At 42.7% G+C, this 27,322-nt stretch overlaps 1 protein-coding gene across 5 annotated transcripts in view; it reads right to left on the minus strand.

The window, feature by feature from the left end:
* Positions 1–232: 232 nt before the first annotated feature.
* Positions 233–27,322, minus strand: part of Fam168a (family with sequence similarity 168 member A) — a 123,109-nt gene continuing 96,019 nt past the window's right edge. For 2 of the 5 annotated variants that reach the window (XM_027407803.2, XM_027407802.2), the window contains exons 3-9: positions 22,308–22,388; positions 19,071–19,097; positions 13,236–13,361; positions 6,914–7,056; positions 4,414–4,588; positions 2,961–3,091; positions 233–2,421 (exon numbers count right to left, since the gene is read on the minus strand). In XM_027407803.2, the coding sequence (XP_027263604.1) occupies positions 2,979–3,091; positions 4,414–4,588; positions 6,914–7,056; positions 13,236–13,361; positions 19,071–19,097; positions 22,308–22,388 (665 nt within the window). In that variant the 3' untranslated portion in view covers positions 233–2,421; positions 2,961–2,978. The remainder of the gene's footprint in view (positions 2,422–2,960; positions 3,092–4,413; positions 4,589–6,913; positions 7,057–13,235; positions 13,362–19,070; positions 19,098–22,307; positions 22,389–27,322) is intronic. The other 3 variants (XM_035442350.1, XM_027407804.2, XM_035442351.1) reach the window with 3 other exon arrangements.

Raw genomic sequence — 27,322 nt, forward strand, 5'->3', positions numbered from 1 at the left:
CCATTCATTCCTAGGTCTCCTTTTTTCTCCTCTGTCAGGTCACCTGAAGGCCACAGGGTCTAGGAAGCCTCCAGGATTCCTCACTTTGGGCCCTTTCATTTCCGTCTAGAATCTGTTTCCACATTTGTCAAGGGGGTGGAATAACTGACCCTGTGGTTTGCTCTCAGGGCCAGTTCATCCTAGGCCGTGAAGTGCGGTGACATCTATGAAGCACCTGACACGTGCAAAGGTATCCTGTAATTATTACCGCCATTATTATTTTGGCATTTTTCAAACATATAAGACATAATCTACAGCAACCTTCATCCACCTCTACAAAACCAAAGAGGGTAGGAGGAGGCATTGTAAAAAGCAGACCAACACTGGAAAACTGTGTTTTAAAAGAAACCCTTGTCAGCACCCCAGAGCAGCCGAGTCTCTCTTCCTGGTCCTGAAGTTCCTAGAAGGCCAGGAAGGTAGGAGCCCTAACTTCTGGCTCTCTGCCACAGATACGATGAACTCTGACCTCCTGGGAACAGTCAGGCTGTTTCTGAGGTCACTCTAGCTCAAGGGCTTCCTTTTTTTTTTTTTTTCTTTATTCCTTTAGGGGAGCATAGGAAATTGGAGGAATGTGATGTCCAAGTTCACATGAATTTAAAATGAAAATAGTTCAGAGTCTCAAATGTTACCAGTGATCCAATTTTACACAGTAAGGTATTCCTTTTCCACCCAGTGAGGCTATTGGCTCTGCTAGCTGGGCACAGGAAGGTGGCTGGCTGAAACTAGGAAGGACTTCCTTGTCCCAGGAGTCCCCTTTCTTCTCCCAGATGTGGTTGTACTGCTTGGCCTCATCCTTGTCCTCGTTTATTGGTGGCGCCCATTCTTCCTCTCTTCTTGAGATAAAGGGCTACTCTCTTCCAGCCAGCCCACCTGCTTCTTTTCCTAGAGGTGGAGTCAGGTTCAGGATAAACATTCCAGATGTCTTCACAGGCTTTCCAAATGCATTTCTGTTCCTGTTATCTGCCCTATGTGGCCTCAGCCTAGTCTTCAACCCCCACCTGTGGAGTCCATGAGGGAAAACAGCAGAAAGCAGCCCAGAGGTCATTCCAGAGCTCACCAGATGTGGGCACTGCTGACTTAAAATTTTTACAGAGCCAAGCCAATCCATCCCTTGCTAAATTTTTATAGGCAAAATGCCAGTAGGTAGGAAGGCTGCATTTAATGCTAATTTACTATGAGGTTCAGAGAAGTCCTTTCTGCTTCCCTGGGCCTCAGTTTCCTCATCTGTCAAATAGGGGAATGGATGAGATGATGAATGCTAAGGTCCCTTCAGTTCCATGAGTATGAAATGATTATTGCTATTGTTTTTCCTTCACTATCCTGACCTTCAGAACCGCCAGCTCCCACCTGGAATGTGGTTCATTCACTTTGGCCGTGAAATGGCACAAGGTAACCAAGAGCTTGGCCTGCCTGCCAGCCCCACAGACAGACATGTGCGCCCCGGCACTAGGAAGGGCAGAAGGGCAAGGGAGAGAAATACCACTAGTTCCACTTCTGAGAAGGAAGCTCCTCAGAGTGGGTCCACGAGGCTCGGGCTGAGTGGGATTATGCAGGCACCTGGCCTTCCAAACCCTCTGGATGCTGGGATCCCACCACCATGCAACTGTTTGGCAGGTCTGAGGTCAAAGCATCTCTGGAGGAAGTGCCAGGTCAGTTAACATCACTGTGCAAATCACAAGGTCCTGGCCAGCAACATGGCCAGAGACCTTTCAAACCAGAGCTGAGTACCCTCTTGCCCTTTCTTCATACTACATCCCCAGTTCCCCACCTCCCTCCACCCCTCCCCAGATTCTCTGCTTTCCCAGGCTCTGAGCCTGGGGACATGAAGCTGCTGATAACATTCCTACATAACCAGGTGGTTTGTTCTTGGTCTGTTGCGATGGTTCTCAGAAGATATTTCTTTGTATTTGAACTAATCTTGCTTTAGCAAAATGACAATCTGACAGAGATGTGGCCTCCTTGATAGCTCCAAGTTCCTACCCCAGACCTGAGGGCCACATCTGTTATGCTCTCCAAATGAAATCTAGCCTTTAGATGAACCATCGCAATAAACCTCACTCTCTGCTTGCTACTAGACTGGGATCCCAGGGACAGGATGCTTAGGGAAGGAAAGAAGTGCAGAGAGGACTGGGCCTGGTCAGGTAGGAAGAGGGGCTAGAGCCAGAAGGGCAGTGGCTAAGAGGGAGGCACGAGGGGAGGCTCCTAGGAGATTAGAAAAAGCAGCTTTTACAAAAACCAAAAGTAAAAATCAAAACCATTAAGGATGCATAAAGTGACCCTTGCACTTCCTTGTCTCTTCTTGCAAATAGAGGTGGTGCTGCTAGGGGACTGCTCCAGCACCGGTGTAAGACGTGAGTAGTTGCATACAATGTGACTCCAGATCTGGGGGAGGAAGGGACACTATTAGAGAGACATTCCGCAGGCCACTTGAGAAATCTCTGGACCCCCTTCCCCCAGCTTGGGAGACCCAAAGCAGCCCTCCATGCCTTCTCAGGGGAGCAGCAGGCTCTCTGTCCATGGAAATTATGTTGAGCTGCTGAGGACAGCTTGAAAGAGCTGGGGTCAGGGTCTTTACTTGGCTACAATCAGAGCTGGTATATGGTTTAGGCAAGACTTCATTTGAAGAACTGAGCCTCTAGTTAAAAGACATCTGAAGACCACAGAGAGCCCAGAATTCAGTAACAGAGGACAAGAGTTAAAGTCCCATCTCAATTTTAATTGGCTAAATGATTTTGAACTGTGTATTTTTCTAAAAAATAGAACTGCCATGAGGACTGTAATGTTTGTAAAGTGATAGCTAGTATTAAGAGTGACATTAAAGAACCTGGAGCAGGTAACAAGTACCTGCTTCTATGACACCTGCTCCACACTCAGTTCCTGCATGTGTTCCTCCCTTCTCCCCCATTCCTGGCCCTACTCACTTGGATGGGCTGCAGGCTTTACCAGTGCGGGGGCACATAGCTGTACGCGGGGGTTCCTTGGGCCCTGTACGTGGGCATGGAGACGGGGTGCGCCCCAATTGCAGTGTGCTGGGGTGTGGTCAGCAGGGTACCTGGGCATTGAGAGAAAAGAGGAAACCTGAGTAACCTCTAACCCATAACATGGGTACGAGGATAGAGAGGAGGAAAACAGTCTGTTACAAGGCTGTTCTTCCTGTCCATGTCCCTATTACCCTAGACTGCCTGGTTAGCACCATCCTTTCTCCACCTTTTCAGGCTTCCCCTCCTTAGGGTGAGTGGTCTTTTGGGAGGCTGGAAGACAGAATCATTATTCTTAGGAAATCTCCCTTTTATTTGCATGCTTTTCTTATTGCACACATGTTGAGTAGGGACTGTTATCTTTCCTGGTTCTATCTTCTACATACACTCACCTAGAGTTTAAGGGCAGGGCTCTGTTCTGCCTTAAAGAGCTTTTCTCCCCAAGTCCTTAAGAATAGACTGGCACTGAGCAAGTACCTAGTAGCTTGTTTGTGTACTGAGAATCATGCTATCCTCTTCCTTCAGATGGCAAACTTAGCTGGTTCTTTAAAACTTGGGTTTCTGTAAGGTAGTCACAACCCTCTGATTTTCATGCACCTCATGGGAGTGCTAATGTTTCTAAGGCTACACTTCCCACCTTTATCCCTAGGGTTCCTTAAGGGCAGGTCTTACCACCAGAAAGGGTCTTCAGGGACTCCTGTTTCTCTCAGCTCTCACAATTCATGATGGGGATGGTCCTTATACTCTTGCCTAATTAACTGCCTGTGTGTTCTTCCCTGGGCTCCTTGTTGCCACTGGAGGCCTACTGTTAGCATCTCTGACGTAATTTCTCCTGATCCAGCCTATAGCCAGTTCAAACCCCACCCTGTCTCTCCCCTGCTGCAAGCTCTTTTAGCTCCCTCACCTGAAAGCATTCAAGCCTTTCCAGAACCATATCCTCACCGGTGGTGCAGCCACCCTTCCACTCTCAACCCCGTTTCCTTAATCCTTTTTCTACCCTGTGAATGTGCCACACTTTCCCACCCTGTGAATGTGCCACACTTTCCCACCCTGTGAATGTGCCACACTTTCCCACCCTGTGAATGTGCCACACTTTCCCACCCTGTGAATGTGCCATACTTTGACTCTTCTGTTTGGCCTCCATTTACCCACTACACAAGGCCATTCTCAATATGGCCACCTTGTGTGCAATCTTCCTTATCCCTTCAAACAATTCAGACTCTAAATTAGACCCTGAATTTCTAAATTTTAGAAGGTCCCCTCCCTGGATTCCTGGAAAGCCTGCTGCCCTGGAACATGATTTCTCATGCCGGCTGCGGCCAGCACCATGACTGTTCTCCAGTGTGAGAAATTCCTGAAAGACAGTGAAGGATGCTTAGGCAGGTGCTGCGCTTACCTGCTGACATTGCCATGGTGGTGCCTGCTACCATGCCCATGGCCACACCGTTGGTCCTGGGAGCAGCAACAGGGGCTGGGTAGATGGCAGAGGGAATGCTGTTGGGCTGGACAACTGTGGTGTGGTGGATGACATGGGGCTGGGCAGCATACACAGGCTGTGTGTAGTAGGCTCCCTGGGAAGAGAGACTAAGGTCACACAGGTTCTTGGACAGAGTAGGAAGGATGGGGGGGGGGGTGAGAAGCTGCCTTCCCCAGGCTTTAAGCAACTAGGTAACAGAAGCTCTGGCCTAGGGAAACAAGTCTAGGCGGAGGCTCTGCTTTGTCTTACTCTGCAGTTGGGGTCAGTTCAGTGCTGTGGCTTAGCTTGGTGTGAAAAATAAGGCCCTCTTCACTCCATCTTGCTGCACCCCTAAGGTGACTATGAAGAATTAGTAAGAGCTTTTCTCCTTTAGCCTTGGTTTTAACATTTAAAAATTTTCAAAATTTGATTCTAAGGCATGTCCATAAGCTGCCCCTAATTTAACAGTAAGGAACACAGTGAGTTTCTGAGCATGGGGACACCAGAACACTGCCACACAGGCAGAAGCATTATTAATGGCATTCATACACCAGTGTGAATGTTGTTGATTTATGTTTGCTATGTCATTATTGGATAGCATTTCCCAAGGTGTCTCGGGAGACAGTAGTCTGAAGTGATGTTGCCCTTCCCAGACCACATGACTCTTCTCAGGTGCTACATTTCAGCCTCCTGAGCTCTGGGAGCAGACAGAAGCATCTGAGATTAATCCAGAAATTCTCTGGCTTTAATAGTAAATAATAAAAGTCTCGCTGTACCCTTAGAGGTTAGACAGCATAGGCTAAGATATTATACCATACTGGAGAAAAATTGATCTAAACTTCCTGTTTTTCTATTTACTTACTTACTTACCTATTTATTTTCCAGACAGACTGGTCTTGAACTCACTATATAGCTGAGGATGACCCTGAACTTCTTCCCAATACTGGAATTAAAGGCACATGTTGTCATGCCCCAGTTTTGTAGTATACTCTGCAACATTGCTAGTTAAAAAAAAAAATGTTTTCTTTATTTTTTTTGGGGGGGGGGTTCTAGACAGGGTTTCTCTGTGGCTTTGGAGGCTGTCCTGGAACTAGCTCTTATAGACCAGACTGGTCTCGAACTCACAGAGATCCACCTGCCTCTGCCTCCCAAGTGCTGGGATTAAAGGTGTGCTCCACCACCACACAGCTTTTTAAAAAAATGTTTTCTATTAGTTGTTTAAATACGTGTGTGTGTGTGTGTGTGTGTGTGTGTGTGTGTGTGTGTGTTTTGCCTGCATGTGTGTCTGTGTGCCACTTGCATGGAGGCCAGAAGAGGGCATTGCATCCATTGAAACTGGAGTTACAGATGGCTGTGAGCTGCCATGTGGGTGCTGGAAATCAAGCCCAGGACCTCTGCAAGAACAGCAAGTGCTTTTAACCACCAACCATCTCTCCAGCACCAGTATAGCTAGTTTTGGGTTTTGTTTTGTTTTGTTTTTATATTTTTCCCAAGACAGGTTTTCTCTATGTAGTCCTGGCTGCCCCAGAACTTGCTCTGTAGACCAGGCTGGCCTTGAACTGGACAGACAGGCCTGCCTTTATCTGTTGAGTGTTAGGATTAAAGGCATGCACCACCACTGCCTGACAACAAAGCTGGGTTTAAACTCCAAATCTTCCCTTACCACTTATACCTCATGTAGAATTGTCACTTCAGAAGAATGTGCCATGCTGGAGTCTCAAATGGTGCTTCCCTCTTGCCTCCTATCAGCTACACACATTCTCCAGCAGAAGAAATCCAAATGGGTCCAATAAGACATACTAAAGAATCATTCGTGCCAGGCATTGGTGGCGCATGCCTTTACTCCCAGCACTCAGGAGGCAGAGGCAGGCGGATCTCTGTGAGTTCGAGGCCAGCCTGGTCTACAGAGCAAGTGCTAGGATAGACTCCAAAGCTACACAGAGAAACCCTGTCTCGAAAAACAAAAACAAAACCCCAAAACAAACAAACAAAAGAATCACTCGCCTTAGGTCACAGTGGGCACTGGTAGCAGACACTGGATATTATTTTTCTTTCCTACTTGGCTCATAGATTTTATCAAGGGAGGTGTGAGATTAAAAGAGGGAAGATCAAGACAAGTGATAGCACAGCCTGAACCAGCCAATAACTCACTGTGTGACCTCAGACAAGCCTTTCTCCTCTGCAGTCTCAGCTTCTCTACTTGTTCAACAAAGGAGTTGAGCTAGATGATTTCTAATGGTCCTCCAGCATCTGGGGCTCTGTTAACCTAAATGACTTCATGCTTCACCCTTTGGAAGTGAGGCAGAGAAGGCAGTCCTGCAGGAATATTGCTTCAGTAATGACAGCTGGCCAGACCCATTAACTCTTTTCTCTTCCTCATCCCATGCCACCCCATCCTTGCTGGAGGCTCCTGCACAAGAGGTCCTCCATGTGTACCTACCTGGGCATACAGATTCTGCTGGGGGTAGGCACTTCTGATTGGATACATGGCCGTCTGATAGGGGTTGGGTGATGGGGAGTAGGGGGGTGGAGCAGTATTACTCTGGGTCGGTGGGACCTTGTATGGTGTCCCTGCAGTATATCCTGTACCAAGGCAATAAAAGAGACCTCTAGTTAGTTGGCAGAATAGCATTGCTTGAAGGCAGCAGGCACCCTGTACCAATTCCTCAAACAAGAATGGGTTGAATCCAGCTGGAAACACAAGTGAGGTCAGATAAGAGAACAGAGCTCCACCCCAGAGCTACAGCCCCAGGCAGCTCCCTCAGTCCTGGTGAACAGGGCTACAAGCATGATTTGGGGCTCTTTTATTTCTCTGGGTTTCAGGGCTTTCATCCAAAACAGAAGCTAGAACCAAATAGTCTCTACTGGGCCCTTTACGCTGACAGACAACCTGGAGTTCTGAGTTGCCTGTGTGGAAAGGCAGATATATACTGACAGATGCCCATTTCTTTCTTTCTTTCTTTCTTTCTTTCTTTCTTTCTTTCTTTCTTTCTTTTTCTTTCTTTCTTTCTTTTAAAGATTTATTTATTATGTATATAGTGTTCTGCCTGCATGTATCCCTGCAGTCCAGAAGAGGGCACCAGACAACATTACAGATGGTTGGGAGCCACCATGTGGTTGCTGGGAATTGAACTCAAGACCTCTGGAAGAACAGGCAGTGCTCTTAATCTCTGAGCCATCTCTCCAGCCCTAGATGCCCATTTCTTTTTGCTATGTTCTGGTTCCTCACTTAGCATCTCAGGATATTTTCTGTTGTCGATTCTATCTCTCTCTGTCTTGCTTCCCCTATTCTCTAACTCCTTGGTTTTTGAGTCAGGGTCTCATTATGAAGCCCAAGCTGGTCACACATGTGTATCCTGAGCACTTCATTCTCTCTCCTTTTCTTCTCTTATCTCCCACTAATGAGCTTCAACGATCATATTCCCTTGCTCTTCACAAGTTTGAAGGAAAAAAAAAAAACATTCAAAAACCAAAACAAACAAAACCACTACTCAGAGATCCTTATCTTCTAGGATATTGAAAATTGCTCTGTAAAGCTGGCCTTTCTTCTTTCTTGTGGCTGGGAGAAACCTCTGCCCAAACACCTGAAGTTAGAAATCAGGAAGACACACAGTGACCTAGAACCTAGGCTATGCCTGTATCTCAGAAGGACGGATAGAAGTAGGGCTCACAAGTCAGGACAGGATTGGGGATGGTGCAGGGTGGAGCAGGCTTTTGTTGAAAGAAAAGAGATGTGGGCTTAGGTCTGGCTTTCTTCCAAACTTGGGTAAATAATGCCAAATCTCTAGACTTTAGTTTTAGGAGGAGATAGGAAAAGTCTTTAATAATAGTGTAAATGATGAATTTCTAAGATAGAATATGTAAAAGACTTTACAAATTTGTTTTACTACAGAACCAGTGTGTAAGGGTTCATGTGTGTGTGTACCTGAGGTTTCCCACATACTAGGCATGTACTCTATCACTGGACTATATCCTCAGTCCTCTTTTTAATCTTATTTAAGATAGGATCTTATTAGATTGCTTAGGCTGGCCTTGAATTTACTTTCTAACTTAGTCTTGCCTCAAACTTTCAATCTTTGTACTCCAACCCCCACCCCCCCCCAATAGCTAGGAGCATAGGCTTGCACCAACCACCAGGCTGGACAACCTGTTCCTGCCACAATGGTAGTTACAGAGACTACATGACCCTTAAACCTAAAGCATCTATTATTTGGTTCTTTTAAGAAATTTTACTGACCCTTAATTTAAAGGTAAAAAACAAGATGTGAGGGTGCTGGGGATGTAGCTTCAGTGGCAGCATCTTAGTAAAGCTATGTGTTTGATCTCCAGTATAACAAATAAAAAACAAAAGCCAAAATAAAGATGTGGAGGATCCTGCCACAATTTAGTGTCTTTTCTATACAGGACACCATGAATCAGAAGCCACCTGTCCCCAAATGCACTACGTACAAGAGCAGTGGTTGCAAGCAGCATGGGAACTGACTAACTAAATGACTGACTGGGCCCATGTAAATTGGCTATTACTTTCTCACTACATAGAGACAGTAGTAAGCTTCCTCTCCTAGGGCATATGAGCACGGACTGCTCTTAAAAAACTACAAGGTGCAAGAGCTAGACTGTAACAATATGGTCTGTTCCAAGTTTGAACACGAACTCCAGGGCTCCAAGATTCTAAAATTTTACGATTCTTTAACAAGCCAACAATACAGGCAGCTTTCTTTTATGTGCCTGGAGAACATGCTCTGGAATTTCTAGCTTTCCCAGGGAAGGTACACTACCTCATCCAAGCCACACAGTAACCGCATTACAAAGTGAGCTGCCCTTTGTAATGTGAACAAAAAGAACCAAAAGGCTCTAGGAGAATGCGGTAGAATTTGGTTTCTGCATCTAAGAATAACCTTGTCGGAGAATGTTTCCCCCTTTTCATGTTATGAAACAAGACATACACACTCAGAATACAAATCAGTATCTAAACAGCCGTGGCAGCCAAGGAAAGGCTTGGTTAGAGCCTGCTTTATGTCTCTAGAAGTTTGGAATAGGAAGCAGAACTGCAGAGCTGGAGGAGGTCTGGATTTCTCTAACAATGAGAACTTCGGAGATGAGAGATGGGAGAGAGTAAGAGTTACTACACACAGAAACATGCTGTAGCCACAATGCATCTCAATGCATCAGGGGCAGGAGGATCTTCCTAAGGCTGCAGAAACCACCTAAGCTCAGGCCTTTTTCCTGAGATCCTTTCAAGTCAGCTTCCTGTATCAGGAGTATCTTCATTTGGATTAGATCATTTCAGAGGGCATTTTTGATGCCAGCATTCTAAGTCCTTAGTATTTCAGGAGGACTTCTATGAGGACATCATCTGCAACCTGTCCACATCCCTGGGGAACACTTAAAATCTAGGGCTTATGTCCTGGGCTTAGATATCATAAAAGTTAGGGTTCATTACTTTGTGTGTCTAAGTAAAAGAAGCTGCTGAGTTTGTTGCAAAAACATCTCAAGGATTTTTACTCAAATTTAGACCCAAATCATTCCCCGGAGGGCTAGCTACTAAATCTGAAGGCCACAGAATGGGAACTTTGGGATGCTATCCTTAAAGGCATTTGAGGCTTCCATTCAACCCTCTCCTATTCTGAGCAAGAACCTGTATCTTAGAAATGCAGCAAATTTTCCAAAATTGCACAACATATCTACAGCCATAGAGAGCTGGCTTCAGAGGTCAGAGTTGATGTTGCCTTGGGCAGAGCTGTTTCTGAGTTAAATGTCTCTACAGTACAATCTTGGGCATCTGGTGTACTGGCCTTTGTATCCTGTTTCACCAAAGGCGGTGTCATAAGACAAAGGAGTTCTATAACTAGAAGTGCCAACTCTGCCTTATAAAGAGGTCTTGTTTATGATGCCTGCCTCTTGTTTGTCTCGATTCCTAGCTAGTTTTAGGCTATATCAAATGGGAGCATACAAAGAGACTGCATGAGCAAGATAAAGCCTCTGTGGCCTTCTCTTCAAACCTGCTTCACTGTCATAAATAAATCCTGTTCAGTTGTAGAGCCCCCACTACCTTCAAAGACATTGATCTTAACATCAAGAATGCCTTTTACACTAATTGGTTTATTGATCATCAGATTTATATGTTAAGGCAAAGTCTGGACAAAACAACAAGAATCTTGTCTTGACCTCTAAGTCTCCTTGTTCGTGGTTAAACACTGAAGCACTGAATAAGTAGGAGGGATACCTAATTATGAACAGGATACCTAATTTAACAAATATTGGCTAAACTGGTGAGAATTTGTCAAAGTGCCTTCAATGTACTGCGGTACTAAAAAGCAACAAAATTTGAATACTTGGAGGAGCTTTTGTGAGCTACATGAGTCAGTCAGATAATCCCAAATCCATTTAAAAAATTACAGCCATTTATATACTACTTGCTTATATTTTGGTCCTATCTAGAAACTTAACAATCTGTCAAGGGGGAGAGAGCAGGATGTGACTACTAGACATTTCTGTGGGACTTTTAGAAGAGTTCAACACAGAAGAAGCAAGGGATTCTGACAATTGGGAATTCTGCCTAATGTGGAAAAGGCTACCTTTAGAAGGAATGAGCCCTTATTACTAGAGATATGTGAGCAAAACTTCGAAGGCTAGCTTACTGATGAGGGCAACTAGAGACAGAGGACTTTGTGAGAAGGAAACAGGTACATAGCTTCAAAGCCAGAGAATCAGGAGTCTAATAGCTAGCAAATACTTTACAAGTGACCTAGTCCAAGGCCATCATTTTACAGTTCAAGAGACTAATAACCAAAGCATAGCCATGAATTTTCCAAAGTTATATAGAATCAAGTCTAGAGTCCTCTATCTTCCACACCAGGCCTCTTTCTGCTGCATGTAGTAACTATGCCTTTATTCACCTACATCCACATTTGTGGAATATGTACATATCGATTTACTTTATATAACTTTAAATATGTTCATTCAATTCTTCTTGAGGAACCTGGAAAAACTCCCAACAGTTGCCATTCCTCTCATTACTCTTTTTGAGACCAAGTTTCACTATGTAGCTCAGATTGACCTAAAACTTGCTTTGTGGCCTAGGTTGGTCTTGAACTTGTGATCCTCTTGCTTCAGCCTCCTGAGTGCTGGGATTACAGTTGCTGAGCTACCATGCCCACCTCATTTGTTTTTCAAAAGAGTAAAACCAACATCACTGAGAGTCAGGAATAAAATACTAGTTTGAAAGTTATCTTTTTCCAGCTGTGCTGCCATATTAATTATAAAGCATTGGGCACATTGCCTTTTTTAATTTTTTTGCACTTTTAAAGTGGGATAAAAGTCCACCCAAACTTTCATAGGACTATAATGTTGACTGAACAACGGGCTGATTTTGAAAGCAGAATTTATAAAAGGTACACCATGCTGAGTTAGTAGACATTGACATGTGAGGACAGGGACAACGGGGAGAAAACAACATTGGTTTTGTTGTTGTTATTGATGTTTTTTTAAAGAAAAGAGCTCACCATGTAGCCTTGGCTGGCCTAGAAATCACTATGTAGACAAGGTTAGCTTTTATCTTATAGAGAGACCCACCTGCCTCTGCCTCCTGAGCGATAGGATTGCAGGCATGTGCCACCATGCCAGGCTTGACATTGGATATTTATTTATTTTAAAAGATCTGTTCTTATTTTATGTATATAAATTTGACTGTGTGCATGTATGTGTCCCACATTTGTGCCTAATACACAAAGAGGGCACTGGGTTACCTGAACTGGAGTTACAGATGGTGGTGAGCTGCAATGTGGGTGTTCGGAATTGAACCGGGGTCCTCTGAAAGAGCAGTCCATTGCTCTTAACTGCTGAGCTATCTCTCCAGCCCCAACACTGGATATTTTACACTTGATCTCAGCCAAAAGGCTGAAAAGCAATGACATTGGATATTTAAAAGAAAACAAATTCAATGAGTTTTCCTAGCCTGCCCAGTAAGTTATTCTTCTACAACATTCTGCTAATGGCTTGTCCAGCTCATGCTGGCATAAATTCAGAAACCAGCGCTCATCACATCCAAAGCCAGGCATTCCCATGCCCAACAGCTGCCACAGGCACAAGTTCTTCCACTCAGTAGTTTCTAAATGATGGTCCTTATGGGAATAATTTGTGTTACCAATCAGCTGTAAAGGTGACAACATCAGTTCGCTCAGGTTAAACATGACCAATCTGGCGGCTGGCTTCTGTCCATGTCATACCATGTTTCCATAGTGTAGCTTACATGAACTAGGGCAGTATTTCTTATATAGAGGGCAGTTTTCTTCTCCAGCAACAATGATGCTTTGCTACTGGTATCTAACACAGAGAAGCTAACAGTTGCTGCTAAACATCCTATCATGCATAGGAAAGAATTCATCTGTCCCAAATGCCAATAGTGCTAAGGTCAAGAAACCCTGTGGATGGGAAGAAACAAACAAAGCCTTCAACTGTGCCTTGATCTTTTCCCCTAAAATGAAGTAGTAGTCTTTCACAAATCCAACTTCTTGGCCTGGGGGCCTGGGGTGCTCCTCCCTTGCTGCTATGGGTATCCTAAAGCTGAAGGCATGATCAAAAGATGATCATCTTTATTGAATGACAAAGGCCATTTTTTTTTTTTGCATGAGTAGGAGGACCTCTTAAAACAATGTTTATACTAAAAATGTCATTTTAAAAATTCCCTTTCCTTTCTTCTTAACAAACAAATCAGTCCCGACCAAGGGGAACAAGGAGAGGAAGAGACAGGCTGTATTTACTGAAAGCTGCAGAGGACGCTTGGTAAGTTCGGTTCTCGGTCCCGGTGTCCACTGGAAGGTGGAAGGTGCCTTCAGTGCCACAGGAAGATGAGTTCTGTGGCCAGGCCTGTTTCATCAGCAGAGTGGCTTAAGGGAAGACACAAGAATGGCATTAGGCAGAAGAAAGACCTGGGTACCACCAATTACAAACACAAAAGCAAGGGTCTTGTGCTAGACAGAAACATAACTCAAGGAGCCTGCTCAGACACACAGAATGATTCAGCCTTTTTGGGATGGGATAGTGGGTTGGAAGGAGTGCTGAAGTGAGCTTCCAAATGACTTAAATCCAAGGAAGCCTACACTTAAATATACTGACAGTCAGGATTTTTCTATCTATGACTAAAACCATGAAGATGCCTATGAACATCACTCTTCTACCTGACCTTCTGATCTAAGACTGTGGTATATTCTTCTACCACTTTCTCATTAATATGAAGTAACTTGGAATTCTTTAACAGTGTACTGGGCTAGCTTAACTGAGTCTTAAAAAATTCCCTCTGGTCTGAAACCTTATCTGGTGGTATGGTTAATAAATTGTAAATTGCACTGGGTGTAGTAGTGCATTCCTTTAATCCCAGCACTTGGGAGGCAGAGGGAGGAGGATCTCTGTGAGTTTGAGGCCAGCCTGGGCTACACACAGAAATTCTGTCTTGGAAAACTGAAACCAAAACCAAACGGAAAAAAAGTTATGAGCTGCTTCCAAAGAGAAATTAACAAGTAACTACCCTTTTACATGAGCCTTGCTGGGACAGCATCACCTCTAATAGACTGAGCTGTGGCCATGGCACCTAAAAGGCCTGGGCTCTGTGGCTGCACTATTAGCTAGCTATGCAATGGGGCACTCTTTGCCAACTCCTGCTGCATACCAGCCAGGGCTAGATAAATATACCTTTTGCATATGTCTGAAAATCTCCTAGTAGGTGCTACTGTATACTTCACTGAGACAGCGCCTCATGAGTTAGAGATGACCATTTGCCCATTATGAAAGTGTCAAAATTGCGGTAGGTATGTTATTTCATTAAGTGTTCTAGAAGTGGGGATGACTTAAAAAACTTACCGTCATGGTATCCTGAGGGGAAGGAGAGAGAGGAAATGGGGGGGGGGGATGCCTTAAAAAAGAAAGAAACAAAGAAAGGAAAACTATCCTTTCAAATACCAGAGGAGATACATTTTTAATCCAAATTTCTATTTTATGGTTTAAAAAAAGGATAATTTTTTTTTCTTTATAACATCTTTTACATTCTAATAAGATGGGAGTTTTGGGCACAGTGTTTTAAAGTATATTAACAGAAGTGGCGCTGGACTGGCAACAACCAGATGACCTTGAAATATTTGAAAAGGGGGTAAGGAAAGACAGGGAAGCATAAGAAGAAAGTACGTGTTGGTTATATTGATTCCTACAGGGTCTGCTACCTCCAGAGAGATTCTACAATGCCTTTGCCTCTTGGTTTACAACTCTGTTCCTTCTATCACAGAATTATACTGGCTAGAGAAGGCTGTGGATTCTGCTGTTTTTTCTGAACTAGAATCAGAATGTAGCTGCATAGGCTGACTCTGCTTGCATTAATGGCCCGCAATATATACAGCAAATGCTGAGGAATGAGAAGGAAATCATGGGCAGGAAAGTGACACTAAAAGGAGAATCTGGCAAGAAAAATGGAGACAGCACAACTCCATGTAGAGCCCAGAGCCTTTGCTAGACAGCCAGACACAGTTGTGTAGCCCCTGCAGGAGGAGGGAATCTGCTTTAAATAAATATCTTTGGTGTCTTTCTCCAGAGGGTGGAAGGACCCAATTAAGTGTCAAAAAAAAATCTTTTCACAATGTCTCCAAATTCAGGGATTGACATTCCATATGGCTGGAAGGCCACAACCATCCCCAAACAACTCCCTGCTGTGTCAAATATGTAACTCTGAGAAGCCACGTAGAGCAATTCCATGCCCTGAGATCTCAGTGAGGCTCTACCAAGGACCAAGATGTCTAAATTTGGCTGTAAGAATTTGGAAAATTTAGAGGTCCTGATTTGTTCCTTTTTTGTTTTTGGTTTTTTTTTTTTTTCTTCTTCCGAGTGGGGCATACTTATAATTTTCATTATAAGCCAAAAGTCTGACAATTGCCTGAAGGACTGTGTGACAACGGAAGTTAAATCAAAATTAGCCACAGAGTACTAAAGCCTAACTACACTCAGCACTGAGGAGAGTGCCACGGTGGACAGGAACACACGTGGGTTACATCACTACACACAAGGTACTTACAAGGTCTACTGGGGATGCAACTCAGCCACACATCAACCAGGGAGTGAACAAGACAGCATGTCATAGTAAAATAATGTTGCGTATTAATTGGGAAAGAAGCAAGTGCCATTGTGTTATTGATGGTCTTTCCTAAATGATCACTTAGGCTAAACTTTACATTTTCCAAATAAAGGGGAAGTTTCTTCTGGTTTTATTATATACAGAAAGCAAACAACATTTTTTGTATCTTTTCTTTGGGGTTTTTTGTTTGTTTGTTTTTTTATAAACTTATTTTTTAAGATTTTATTTATTATATATACAACATTCTGCTTCCATGTATATGTGCATACCAGAAGAGGACACCAGATCTCATAACGGATGGTTGTGAGCCACTATGTGGTTGCTGGGAATTGAACTCAGGACCTCTGGAAGAGCAGTCAGTGCTCTTAACCTCTGAGCCATCTCTCCAGCCCATGTTTGTTTGTTTTTTTGAGACAGGGTTTCTCTGTGTAACAGTTCTGGCTGTTTTGGAACTTGCTTTGCAGACCAGCCTGGTCTCGAGCTCACAGAGATCCACCCGCCTTAGCCCCCTTGGGTGCTGGGATTAAAGGCATGCACTACCATGCCTGGCTGTATCTTTTCCTTATGCTAGAATAGTTAATAATTTAAACAATTAGAAAAATGTGAAAACGAATTTTTAGCAGCCAACTTAACCTCTTCATTAACTGTATGATTGATTCTGTCTCTCTGTTCAACTCTACAGTAACCCTTTCTGATGATGGTAGTAATGCAGAGCTCAGCTGCTGCAGAAAATCAGTCCCAAATGAATGAAGCTTTTAGCAGCATGGTGACAGAGAGTGACAGGCAGACCTGTTTGGGATGCTGAAAAGGAACTACTTCCTAAAAATGTTTTATCCTTTGAATTAAGCGATAATTGAGTACAGGTGTATCACATTTGAAAAACATTATTAAGCTGTTCATTTAAGACTTTATATACTTAATACAGATGTGTAAAAAGGACAGAGAGGGGAAAATCATAAACATGTGAAGAGCTATGACCCCTGTCGTAGCAGGCGGCCCACATCTAGCTGCTGAGTTGTTCACTTCCTGGATATGGGACCCTCACACCCTTTGACACTAGAACAATCTGTTAAGCACATTTACAAAGAGAGGCAGCAAGGGACCATCATCCTGAACCATGTACTGAGTCAGGAAATCTGAGATCTAGCCTGGGCTCTGCTCTAGCTGTGAGACTTTGGGCAAGTCACTTAATTGTCTGAGCTTCAGTTTTGTTGTATTGTAAGCTAGTAGTACTAATCACAGTCTTGATGGATCATCAGTCTTCATGGCTTTTAGTTCTGGTAGCTGTATGCTTCTATCCCTACAGAGGTGGCCAGCTCTGGTTCATTTTCCAATCATCTCTCACCTCAGCCACTTCAACTGCTTCTTAATGCTTTGGGTCAGTTTCTTTTAACTTGTCCCTTCTAATCTCCAAGCAGCAGCCATACTGGTCTCAAAGCTGAATCATAAAACTCTCAGAAACATTCCGTGGTTCTGTTACCTATAGTCTGTACCCAAGATTCCCCTGACCCAACACTGATGATCTCTTGTGGTTTGAACTGAAATATCCTGCATTGGATTATAAGTCTAAGCACTTGGTCTCTGATTGGAGGTGGTATTTTGGAAGGTTGTGGAAACTTTAGGTGGCAGAGCCTTGGTATAAGTAGGTCACTAGGGATGGACTCTGAGATTTTATAAGCTGGTCCTATTTCTTGACCACTATCTTCTTCCTGACTGACATATCTCTCTTAGTTTTCTAATCATCTCACGCTCCAACCCACACTAGTGTGCACAAACTCTTTACCATTCCCAGAGTGTGCCAAGGAACTTTACTTCTCTGGTTTTGTGCCCTCTACTAGCTCTTCCAGCACATCTCTCTTCACACTCCACCTGGCACATGGGTACTAAGTAACCAATCACAAGTTAAAGACTTGATTCAACTAAGAAATCTTTGCCTCTGACCATTCTCTGACCTCATCATCCCACATAATTGACTATCCAGTTCCTGTGAGTCTTACAGGCCTCTGTAACTGGTTGCCTTGAGTATCTTCCCAACTAATTCTGAGTTTCTAGACAATGGGGACCTTGTCTTACTGGTCTTTATATCTTCAAAGAACACTCTATGAAGTGCTCCATCCACACTTCTTCACATTAGAAGTTCTAATTTAATGTTTCTAAACCTTCCTAATGCTGCAACCCTTTAATACACTTCCTCATGTTGTGGTGACCCCAGCCATAAAATTATTCTTGTTGCTACTTCATAACTGTAATTTTGCTACTGTTATGAATCAAAATGTAAGTATTTGTGTTTTCATATGATGTTAGATGACCCCTGTGAAAGGGTTTGTTTGACCCCAAAGGGGTTTCAGGCTGAAAACTGCTGTTATAACTGGAAGGATGAGGAAGCATACACCTTTTCTCTAACTTTTTAGAGTCTTGTTCGAGTTCATATATTCTGCAGCAAACAAATAAACCAAAAAAAAAAAAAAAACTCTCATAAGTGAGTAGCTAGCACAGAGTTCTATAGCTAGCACTACTGAAATAATAAAAATTACAAGTGGATGGGATGTTAACATTTAAAAGAACCTTGAGATCATGTGACATGAAAAACTCTATGACCTGGGGACATTAGCAAGTTGCCCAAGATCACACAGCCCACAGCAGCAGTAAAAAGAAATTTCACAGCTCATCTTTCTGAAAGATGTATGTACCATACATAAAAAATTCACTTTTCAACAGCAAGATTAAAAGTTGGAAAAACATTAAAAGATTTTACAAAAGCATCATGAGCAGCCCAGGTGAGTGTGGTAAAAGTGGCAAGTTTCTCCCATGGTCCCTTACTGTCTACAACAAGAAGGACCTAGTCAAGTTACACTGCTGGGACCCTCACAGGTGCCCAGAAGTTCCCGTGGTGCCTTGGGCCTGGAGTCCACACTGCCCAGAGAACTCAACTTAGATCTTTCACCCACTGGCACACTTGGCCCATACCTTTCATCATTCAGAAAAATGCTCTGAAAATGAGGCCAGAGCTCAAGATGAGGATGACGGCAACAGAGTGTATCTAAAGTCAACCAGGTCTTCAAACATGTCAGACTGCTAATGGAAAGGAAAATCTGATCCTGGGGCCATCTGACTGTGCTTTAGACATAATCAAGGAAGGGGCTCCTCAGAGCCTACCATAAAGCGAACAGAGGAGCCACACACAGGCCCTAGAATTTTCATTCATTTGTTTGAATCAGGCAGCCAGGTTAGGGTGTGAGACGCCTTTTAGTGCCATGATCCTTCATTACTGCCCTATGGGAATGGTTCATGTGTGTCTCCAACCCATGATTTTGCACCATCAGACATGTTCCTGCATGCTATAGGAACTACTGCTGAGCCACCTGGGGGAGCCCAAGCCTAGGAGGTGGGATTTGGGGAGGAAAGGAAAGGGAATCTACCATTGTTACAAGATAACACATTCATAGGCCATAATACAGATGAGGAAAAATAGCTCTCCTACCATAAGCTGAATGCAGGAACTGAAACTCTGTTGGATAGAAATGTTAGTTGAAATTACCACTAAGAATTTGTGCAAAGTTGTACATATTGCAGTTACATAACAGACTTGTTTCAAGATAGCAGTTTCCCCCAGGCTGCATAAGAAGCAGTGAATGGAGAGAATGGGAAGTACCTCCCCCTGGAAAGGGTGACAGACTTGCCATCCAGCAAAGTTTATTAGTTGCAAAGAAGCACCTACCTCCCTGGATGCCACAGGATCTTCCAGAGAATGGACCAAAAACTGCCTGGATATGAACAGGCATAAGGCCCTGTTCTTTGCTTGTCCATATTAAGACCATTTCAATTCTCCCAAGAACTGCTGAGGGATTTCAGGCGTGACAGAGACTTTACAATGAGGAAAAAAATGAAGGCTCAGGGGATAATCATGGCCATCACAGGCCTCTCAGAGACATTCCATCTAGGACAGTGTTATGCTGTACAAAACACATGGCTATGGGGTCAGACAAATGGGTTTGAATCTTAGATCCATGGCATTTTAAATCTAATTTTGAAAGTTACTTAAAGTTCTCTGAACTAAACTGGAGGCAAGAAACTCTAGCTTACAACAAAAAGTTAAAAAGGCCCATTGGCACATTTGTGACTTGCCTTGCACAGAGCTTCAATGTGCAGGTGTTTAGAAACAGATTATTTCCCCCCAAGTTTGTAATAACCAAAATGGGAATGGGAAAACTATATACATACTTCAGTGGCATTATAATTCAAATGAGACAAGAGATGAGGACATGCTTCTATAAGAGAGTTTTGACATTAGTTTCCTATTTATCCTTTTCACTTTCAAGTTTCTATTATCAGGAACATGATAAACCCTTTGCTCCCTGGATTCTGAAGAAGAAATCTTGGCCAGATTTTGCCTCCTGTGAAGTTAAATTGATAATCACTTGGGAAGAAGCCCAGGTACCCACATAGCTTTCAGAACCAATGAAAGAATCATTTAATTCACCTATGCATTCCAAATTGGAACAGATTATGAAGAAATGGTAGAATGTCCTGTCTGGATGGGGGAAGCAGGTCATGGGTGTACCCTTCAGGGCTGCATCTTGCCCAGGCTTCATTATATTGCTACTCTCTACTTCCTGTTAGCTATGAAGTAAACAGCTCCCTTCTGCCACACTTTCCTAGGACCATGGTGTTCTCCCCAAGCACATGGAACCAAGAGACTATGAGCTGAACCTTGTGAAATGGTGAAATAAAACGTATTTTCCTTCTCTTGAGTTGTTTTCTCAGGTGTTTTGATAATAGTAGAACAAAAGCAACTAATAATGCAGGACACATCTATCACTATACAAAAACAATTTGTTTGGGGGGTTGTCAGGTTCTTGTGTAGCTCAGGCTAGTTTTGATTTGCTATGCAGCACAGGATATACTTCAACTTTTGATCCTCTGCTTCTAGTTCCCAAGTATTGAGATTACAGATGTTCACCATCATGCCTGCCTTGAATAGTCCACGGCTGTATAAACAAGCCAAAAGAAAAATAAATGAGGGAGCTGCCTGTAACTTCACAGCATGTCTGTAATATGATAATAATGCCAGGGCTCAAATACAGGTCTACAAACACAGCCCATGTTCTTTTCTGTCTTAAACCCCTCAGAAGAAAGAGATGACTATAGAATGAATACTAGATTGGCACAGAAAAGCATAGGACAGGAAACCTGCCCAAGATTCTCATCTATAAGCTATTGTCAGGTAACAGGTAACATGGGACAGCACAGCTCTTCTCCAGGGTGTCTTAATCACAAAGGAGGTTGAATTAAAGAATCCCTGGGGGCTTTTCAATTCCGTAATATTCACTAAATAAGAAAATGGAGGAAGGAGGATGTGACATTTAAGGTCTTTCCAAATTTGTTCCTTGTAGTCTGTAGTTCAGATTCATCCAGTCCCCCAGTCTACACGTCAACCCCTCCTGCTGGTTCTAGGCTCAGCAGTCAGGTTCCACACCTCTGCCGTGTCTTTAGAAGCATGCTCTGCCCACTAATGCACCCTCCTCCCCTGTGTGCTTCAAAGGCACCTCCTACTTCTGCCTCAAGTCCCTACGTTAGTTCCTTTGTGAAATTCCCCCTACTATCACCTCCAGGTAGACTGTGGTTCTACCTCTGCTCTATGTGTTCTTTTATATTACTTATTATATTGTAGTACAATTTATTTATTAATATACCAGGATCCAAAATTAACTATGAGCCCCTTCAGGCAAAGATGACAATATTTACCTTTCTATCCCAGTATAGATAGAGGACATTCAACAAATGCTTAGTGAGTGAATAAAGAACTTAAGTAAAATCCTGCAACCCTGAGGAAAGTGGTTACATGTGAATTTCAGAAAGGTAACGCTATATACTTAGGGAGAAGACTAATCATGATTCAAACCCAGAACTTCCAAACCACAGAGCCCATTCCTTCTTCTGATCATGGGTGTTGAGCACTGACTGAGTCCAGGATTTACATCATTGGTTAAAACACCAATAATGGTCCTGGCCCCAAAACAGGAAGAAAAAAGATCCTTTCAATATTTTCTTTCACTAGCTTTTTTTAGGGGTGTGTGTGTGGAGATTCTTTCTTACTATGAACTCAAGCTGGCCTCAGACTTGTGGCCTCAGCTTCAGTGTATGCCATCATGCCTAGCACCTACCTCTTCAGTATTTCAAACCCATTTCAATCTCTCTGTTCAAGAAGTGTTATATGTACTTCTATTTCTAAAAAAAAAAAAAGTAAATTGTCTCAGCCTGTAAAAAGGCTCTTTACTCTGGTGGCAAGTCTCTCACTCTATTCCAAATTTACACCCCAGAAGAAGAGGGAAGGAAGGAGAAAGAAGTGGAATGGAGGAAAAGAGAGAGAGAAAGAGTGATTCCCAATGGCAGCCTCAGGCAAGACTGAGTAAAAATTAATTTGGACATTGCTTGAGAGAAATGAAGCAGTTCTATGGGGTGGAGGCATGTCTCATATATTCTAGCAGAGGAGAAAGGGGCCACCCTCAAGTCCCAAGGAGCATGAAGGAGATTCTACTCCCACTCCCAATCAGAGATTGTTCTGTCCCAGTTCCCAGAGGGGATTCCAAAGAGAATTAAGCCAGAACTGGCTGACTCCAAGACAGTCTCAAGGGAAGGGCCAACTGGTGGATTTGTTTTTACAAATGGAGGCTTGATTCCACCCTCTTCACCATTGCTGCTCCCACCCATTGCTTACCTGGAGCATAACTGGGGCTATTGGTCGGGTACAGGCTGGGATTGTAGGCAGGGGCAGCTGCCGGGTAGGCTGTGGGGTAACCTACAAAGACATATAAGAAAAACCTCACTTAGTTAGACAAGGGGACTAGGGAGGCTTGGTTTTCAGTATTTTTACTATTTCTGACTGTATACATGAACAGGTTACAAACTTTCAAGAGAAAAGTCACCAAACAGTGCAATCCTATTTTTAAAAAACAATACATGCAATATGTCTATATCTTCACTGTAGAATGGAAGAAACAGTACAGACATTCACACAATAAAACATATAATAAGCCTACCAACACATTCCTGATACAACATTACTTACTCTCTCCCCAAAAGGTAACCCCTTCAGCACTAACAGTTTTGGTACTTATTTTGTTCATACAGTTTTCTTTTATTATTATCATATTTATTTTGTGTGCATGCACACATGAAGGCATACACTTTTACCCACTGAGCCATCTTACTGGCCCTCAGATGGTTTTCAATATATTCTCTTATTTTTAAAAGTAAGTCCTACTTAAAAAGATTTTATTTGTGTACACCAATGTGTGCGGGCATGAATGTACATGCACACTCACACCACTGCACATTTGTGGAGGTCAAAGAAGAACCTGGTAGAGTCAATTCTCTCCTTTCTGCTATATGTGGAATCCAGAGAGCAATCTCAGGTCACCAGGTTTGTGTGGCAAGAGCCTTTAATCCAATGAACTATCTAGTCAGCCCTATACACTGTTTTATTGTTTTGAAATTCCCTAATGTACTAAACACAAAATTTGTCATTTTAGCTACTTGTTATGGTTTAAATGCTTAATGTCCCTCCACAGGCTTATGTGTTTGACACCTAGTCCCCCTCTGTTAGCACTGTTCTGGGAAGTTATAACTTGGCTCTGCTTCACATCCCATCTTGGTTTCCTATCTGCTGCCATTTGTAACCAATTGCAAGCTCTGCCCTCACGGATCATGCCAAAACTGCCAGGCCTTCACTGCCATGATGGACTATTCCTTGAAACCATGAGCTAACATACATCCCCCTTGAGTTATTTCTCTGAGGTAGTTTGTTTCAGTGATCAGAAAAGTTAACTCATATACTATCTGAGCAATTCAGACACTTCATTACTTTCTTAGTGCTTTACAACTGTCCTCTGTATGTTCCTAAAATATTTCTGCCATCTCAAATAGAAGCTCTGTAACCATGGAACTCCCAAGCCTCTAGTCCTCACCGGTAATCTAATCTACTTTTAAAAAGTTATTTCTACAATTCATTTCTAAGGAAATAATCAGAATCTGTATTGGAAAGATGACTTCATGGTTATAAGTACTGGCTGATCTGCCAATCAATCTGGTTTCAATTCCTAGCACCCACATAGCTGCTCACAACCATTTATAACTCTGACATTTTCTTCTGGCCTCTGTGGGCACCAGGCATACACATGATGCAAAGACATACATGCAGGCAAAATAAGTACTTACATAAAACCAAATAAACAAAATTTAAAAAAAAAAAAGGTGTTTCAAAGATTTTTTAAAGTCCCCCCACGTCCATTTTAAAACTTTTTTTTTTTTTTTTTTTTTTGGGCAATCAAATCTCTTGAGTTCGAGGCCAGCTTAGTCTACAGAGTGAGTTCCAGGACAGTCAGGGCTAGACAGAGAAACTCTGCTTCAGAAAACAAAAACAAAAAAAGAAAGAAATGCATTGGAGTTAGAACACTGCAATATTAAACAATAATCAAGGTAAGGTATACTGAGAAGTTCCATATCCAAAAGGCTCAAAGGAAACTACATGTGGCAACGAAGTAGACAGTGGAGGGAAAGAGCATTTTAGGTTAAAAACAAAACAAAACAAAACAAAACAAAGAAAACCACTCAGTGCAGAGGCCCTAAGTTGGGAGGTGTAATTACTTTCCAAGTTGCTCTAACAAAACATCTCAGAAAAACAGCTTAAGGAAGGGTTTATAAGGGCTCACAGTTTAAGTGGCAGCAGGGCAGTGAGGTGACAATGGTAGTTGACTTGCTTCCTCCTTTTTTATTCAGAGAAGACCTTGTGATGCCACCCAGTCAGGGTACCTCTTCCCATCTCAATTAATCCAGTCTAGAAACCCCCCTCAGGGAGGTTTGTCTCTTACATGGATTCTATTTCCTATCAAGTTGGCAATTATGAAAGTAGGGCTCAGAGCAGGACAACAGTGTGGAGTAGAAGGAATGACCCGGGAAAAGTCCTCACATACTTTACCACAATCCATCCAGTAAGGCAATCAAGCCCAGCCCACCTAACTACCCCCCTGTGGTTTTTAGCCCTCATTGGTATTCTGACTAACAGTGGAAAGCTAGTTTTAAAAGTCAAAGATTAATTCCCTAAATCCCCAAAAAGCTTCTTTGGGATCTGTAAATACTAGAGCTTTAATAATGTATCTCTGTTAATATGCTGTTACATAAATCCTTTGAATTCCAAAGAAAATTCATCACTCTACCCTGATCTGCTTTAGAACTAAAGTAGCCAAGTTGTCACTTAATTACCAATCTAGAGATGTGCCACTTCTCAAGAAGAGAATCAAGGGGTGTAATCTGGGAAGCTAAGTGACTAAAATCTACATTCAGCTTCCTGTAAGAGATTGTATGACACAGACAACCATGTTTCTATTGTGTTATTTTCAGATGACTTTTACTTTAGAGGAAAATTACAGGATCATTCTTCAATGTTTCTTTATATTTATTTATTTACTTATTTACTGACAGGGTCTCACTATGTAGCTCTGGCTGTCTTGAAACTCACTCTGTAGACCGGGCTGGCCTCATTAAAGAGATCCATCTGCCTCTGCCTCCGAGTGCTGGGATTAAAGGCATGTACCACCACAACCACCTAAATCCTTCAATGTTTCTAATTAAGATTTATTATTTAATTTATTTATTTTGAGGTAGGGTAGCCCTCAAATTCCAGGCTAGCCTGGAATTCATGATTTTCTTGCCTCAGCCTTCTGAAGGCAATATAAATAGAATTGGTAAAAAAATAAAATATTATAATGTGTGACCCCTCCAACCACTTGTGCCCACATTTGAAGGCACATAAGCTAGAGTATATGTGTGTGTGTACACGTGTGCACAAGTATGTGCATATGTGCACCTATGTGTAGGTTCCAACAGAGGCCACAAGGGGTTATCAGATCTCATGGAGCTAGAGTTATAAGTAGTTGTGAACATCCAGATGTAGATGCTGGGAATTAAACTCTGGTCATCTGAAAGAACACTAAGTGCTTTTAATCACTGAATTATTTCTCCAGTCCCTTTTAAATAAATAAAAAAGATGTATGTGTTTGTGGTAGATGCTTTTGTGCATGTGCCACAGCATGAATGTGGAGGTCAGAAGATGGCTTTAAGGAGTCAGTTCTCTTTCATTCCACCATGTGGATCACATGAATAAAAGTCAGATCTTTACTCTTGGCTGCATGGAGTACCTTCACCCATTATGCTATCTCACTGGCCCAGCACTGGAAGTCTTAATCGTAACATTAGGTAAGAGAAGTAAAAGGTGTTCAAATAGTAAATACAAAGTCAAATGATCACTGTTTGCAAGAGATGTGACTATAAGCAGGGGGAAAAAAACACCAAAAGACTGTAGTAGAGATTTAAAAATGAATTCAGTAAAAATTTCAGTGCACAAAAAAAAAAAATCAACATATAAAATTTAGTAGCACTTGATACAACAGTAGTAGACTTGCTGGAAATGAAATCAAGAAAGCAATCTTATTCACAACAGCTATAAAAACAGAAAATAGGAGACTGATCATCCAGTAGCTCGGTAGCTCTCGGTTCAGCTAGCTGGAGTAGGCAGAACAAGAAGGACCACGCCCAAGCGACCTTCACATACACACATTCAGTGACTCTTGTGTTCCCACACTCTCCTCTATACGTCACAAACGCATGCACGCACGCACGCACGCACACTTTTTAAAAGTGAAAATAACTATTGTATCCTCAAAGACTTCTGCCTTTAAAAAACAAAACAAAAACCCTTTTTATTCTTTCAAAATAAAAGAGAGCATGAAAAAAAAAATACAATTCAGAATCTCTATCGTGTTCTGGCTGGGCACATCTTTACTGATTTAATCTCCACCCCAACTTTACAAAATGTATTATTAGCTCCATTGTAACACGAAAAATAAAAGACCCAGAGACTGATATTGGGGTTCAAACTTCAAGCTGAAGAACAGAACTAGCTCTCACCTCAAGCTCAGGCTGAAAGGTCTGATCCACACACAAGCTCTTCACCAAGTCTCAAACTGCTGCCTCTCCTCAGCGTGGCTGGAGAATCCTGAGACTTCAATGTCTTCCTATCTTCCTTGATACTGAGCCTTCCTATCTTCACTATGGCTGGGGAATGAATGCCTTTTACTGACTACTGAAGACCCTATGTCTATCTTTTATATCTCTCTAGTGCTGGGATTAAAGGTGTGAGCTCTGTTATTCTTTTATACTGTTTCAATCTCGTTATCCCTGGGTGGCCTTGAACTCAGAGAGATCCCTACCACCACCCCTAGCTTCTGGCTGCTGGGATTAAAGGTGTGTGCCTGGCTCCTATGGCTTGTGATTGGCTTTGCTTTCTGAATCCTCAGGCATGCTTTAATAAATCATAAATAATATATCACTTCACTCCACTTCGGAGATGAAGATACTGGGATAAATCTTACACTGCTAATAAGTAGAGTGGAAACAGAACTGATGTCTGAATGAAACAAAGCCCATCCTAATCCTCCTCCCTACCCTTCCTGTTCTGGCTAGTTTTATGTCAACTTGACAAAGGTTAGAGTCAGAAGAGAAAATGACTTGAGAAAATGCCTCCACAAGATCCAGCTGTAGGCCATTTTCTTAATTAGAGATGGGAGAGGGCCCAGCCCATTGTGGGTGGTTCTAAATCCCTGGGATGGTGGTCCTAAGTTCTATAAGAAAGCAGGCAGGAAGCTGTGTGGTGCCCTCCTTTAATCCCAGCACTAG

This window comes from Cricetulus griseus, chromosome 3 (genome assembly GCF_003668045.3).
Source record: "Cricetulus griseus strain 17A/GY chromosome 3, alternate assembly CriGri-PICRH-1.0, whole genome shotgun sequence".
Taxonomy (NCBI): domain Eukaryota; kingdom Metazoa; phylum Chordata; class Mammalia; order Rodentia; family Cricetidae; genus Cricetulus; species Cricetulus griseus.